A 2108-nucleotide genomic window follows, 5' to 3' on the forward strand; every position below is an offset into this window, starting at 1 on the left:
GTGTGTGTGTGTGTGTGTGTGTGTGTGTGTGTGTGTGTGTTCAGTTGTCTTGATTTTTGTTGTAATTCACTTTCATTTCAAACATATTCTGGGGATAAAAAGGGGCAGATATACGATTTATTCTTCTTCTGCTGCCTTTCGTTTTATTTGATTTAATTTTGATTGCATGTTTTTTGTTCTTTGTTGTGTATATAATTTTTATAAATTAAATGAATACATTTCTCTTACTAGGTGGTTCTACAAGCGGTTGAATCATGGTTTGGCTTCTTAAATATTGTGATGTTGCCTCAGATTTGAATAATTTTAGAGCATGGTAGAAAACTATTTTTTATGCACAAATACATAAAACAACATTTAAAACAAATATTGATAGTGAACCCTTTTCCCTTGTAAAGTCAAGGCAGGTGGCCGCCTGTCCTGAGCCTGGTTCTGCTGGAGGTTTCTTCCTGATTAGCAGGGAGTTTTTCCTCTCCACCATTTGCTCAGGATGGGAGACTGTGATGAAGTGATTCAACACAATCTGCTGGTTTCTTCTTTAGATTGTTCTTTTTTATGTACAGTGCCCAGTATGTTGTGACTTGGTGTTACATAAATAAACTGAATTGAATTGAATTAAATTGTAAACATATATTTCCAAAGAAAGAGCTTTTTGTTTTTTACACTGAGTAATCTCGACCATCATCTGGAAATATTAAACAAAACACAGGTTTATGCTTGCATAACTAACTTTATTAAATGATTTTGCTACAGTTGATAGATTTCTGTTGAATTAAGCCAAAAGTCAAAAGTCAAACAGCAGTTTCTGCTGGCTCTCCTCAGCCCTACAGAGCCATATGTCGAGGTCTACAAGAGGGAGAGAAAAAGCAAGAAATATAATTAGACTTTTCTTACTTTAATATCAAACGTCTTCCTTAAAACCCTCTTAAAAATAAGTCAAATATCATTATCGTTAATATTTTTACAATAACTGCATACATGTTCACAAAATCTTGCATTTATTCAACTTTGAGCCTTTAACCCCATTTAACTTCTGAATTAGGTTACTAAGGTGGTGAAACTTTTCCAATTTCAGGCTTTAAGATCTATAAAAAAATCTATAACATAAAAAGAACTTTGAAAGGATTTGGAAAATGACAAAAACAAAATGAAGTAACGGTCTCAATGGACGTGTGAGTCACTTCGGCTCAGGTGTTACAGTTAACTGCCTTCTGTACGATTCATTCGTCGGTGTTACCATGAGCTCAGCTAATCCCCTGCAGTATGTAACACTGATGATTTTAATGATCCCTGCGGGGGGGGGGGGGGGGGGGGGGGGGGGGGGGGGGGCCTGGGTGTAATAACTGCTGTCGCACAACTTTTTCATCACACTGACAGTGTGTTTACCTTGAGGAGCTTGTGTCCCGCTGGTCTCATGGACTTGGTTAGATCTTCCTGCTGGTTCTCGTCAGCACTTTGGATCCAGCTGTTAATGTCTAACAGAGGAACACAAAAAGGGGGGGGGGGGGGCTCAATGAATATATTCAGATAAACCTCCATCGGTTAGAGTGTAATAAATGATGTTGTTACACAACTGTCTCTGAAGGAGAGTATTTACCTCGATGAGTTTGTCCCCACTGAGCTCGGTGATTTGGCTGAAGTTGGGCAAGTTTACATTCAGCTTGTCTTCSTCCATGTTAACTGTAGCCTGTGATCAGATGAATCATTTCAACAGTCAGAGAAGAAATGCTATAACAAAGTGACCAGTTAAACCTTGATGGTTATGTCCTACCTTAAATCTCTTTCCTCCAATGGTCTGCATGCTACACTCTTGGCCGATGGTGAAGTTGWATGTGATCTTGGTATTTTGGGGGTAGGTTTGTGTCCAGGCAAAGTCATCCCCATTCTGGATGATATCTGTGAGGATCTTGTAGTCACGGCCCTTCTCGATGATGTCATCAGGGATTCCTAAAGCAGGACAGATTGTAAAACCCCGAACATCTCCCCCCAAAAATTGGGTGAGTTTTTGAAATCACTCATCTTTTCTCACCGATCAGCTGACAGAACTCATCGTATCCCTCCTGGGTCTCGGTTTCCCATCTTCCAGTGAAGGCCATTCTGGTGGTGTTGGT

At 39.6% G+C, this 2108-nt stretch overlaps 1 protein-coding gene across 1 annotated transcript; it reads right to left on the reverse strand.

Moving 5' to 3' along the window:
- Positions 1-707: 707 nt before the first annotated feature.
- On the reverse strand, positions 708-2108 carry LOC106514897 (gastrotropin). The gene is made up of 5 exons (XM_014004427.1): positions 2027-2108; positions 1769-1944; positions 1595-1684; positions 1384-1472; positions 708-843 (listed from the first exon to the last, which is right to left on the reverse strand). The coding sequence occupies exons 1-4, from the start codon at positions 2091-2093 to the stop codon at positions 1422-1424; spliced, it is 384 nt and encodes a 127-aa protein (XP_013859881.1). The 5' UTR covers positions 2094-2108; the 3' UTR covers positions 708-843; positions 1384-1421.

Source organism: Austrofundulus limnaeus, unplaced genomic scaffold, assembly GCF_001266775.1.
Source record: "Austrofundulus limnaeus strain Quisiro unplaced genomic scaffold, Austrofundulus_limnaeus-1.0 Scaffold24, whole genome shotgun sequence".
NCBI classification, from domain to species: Eukaryota; Metazoa; Chordata; class Actinopteri; order Cyprinodontiformes; family Rivulidae; genus Austrofundulus; species Austrofundulus limnaeus.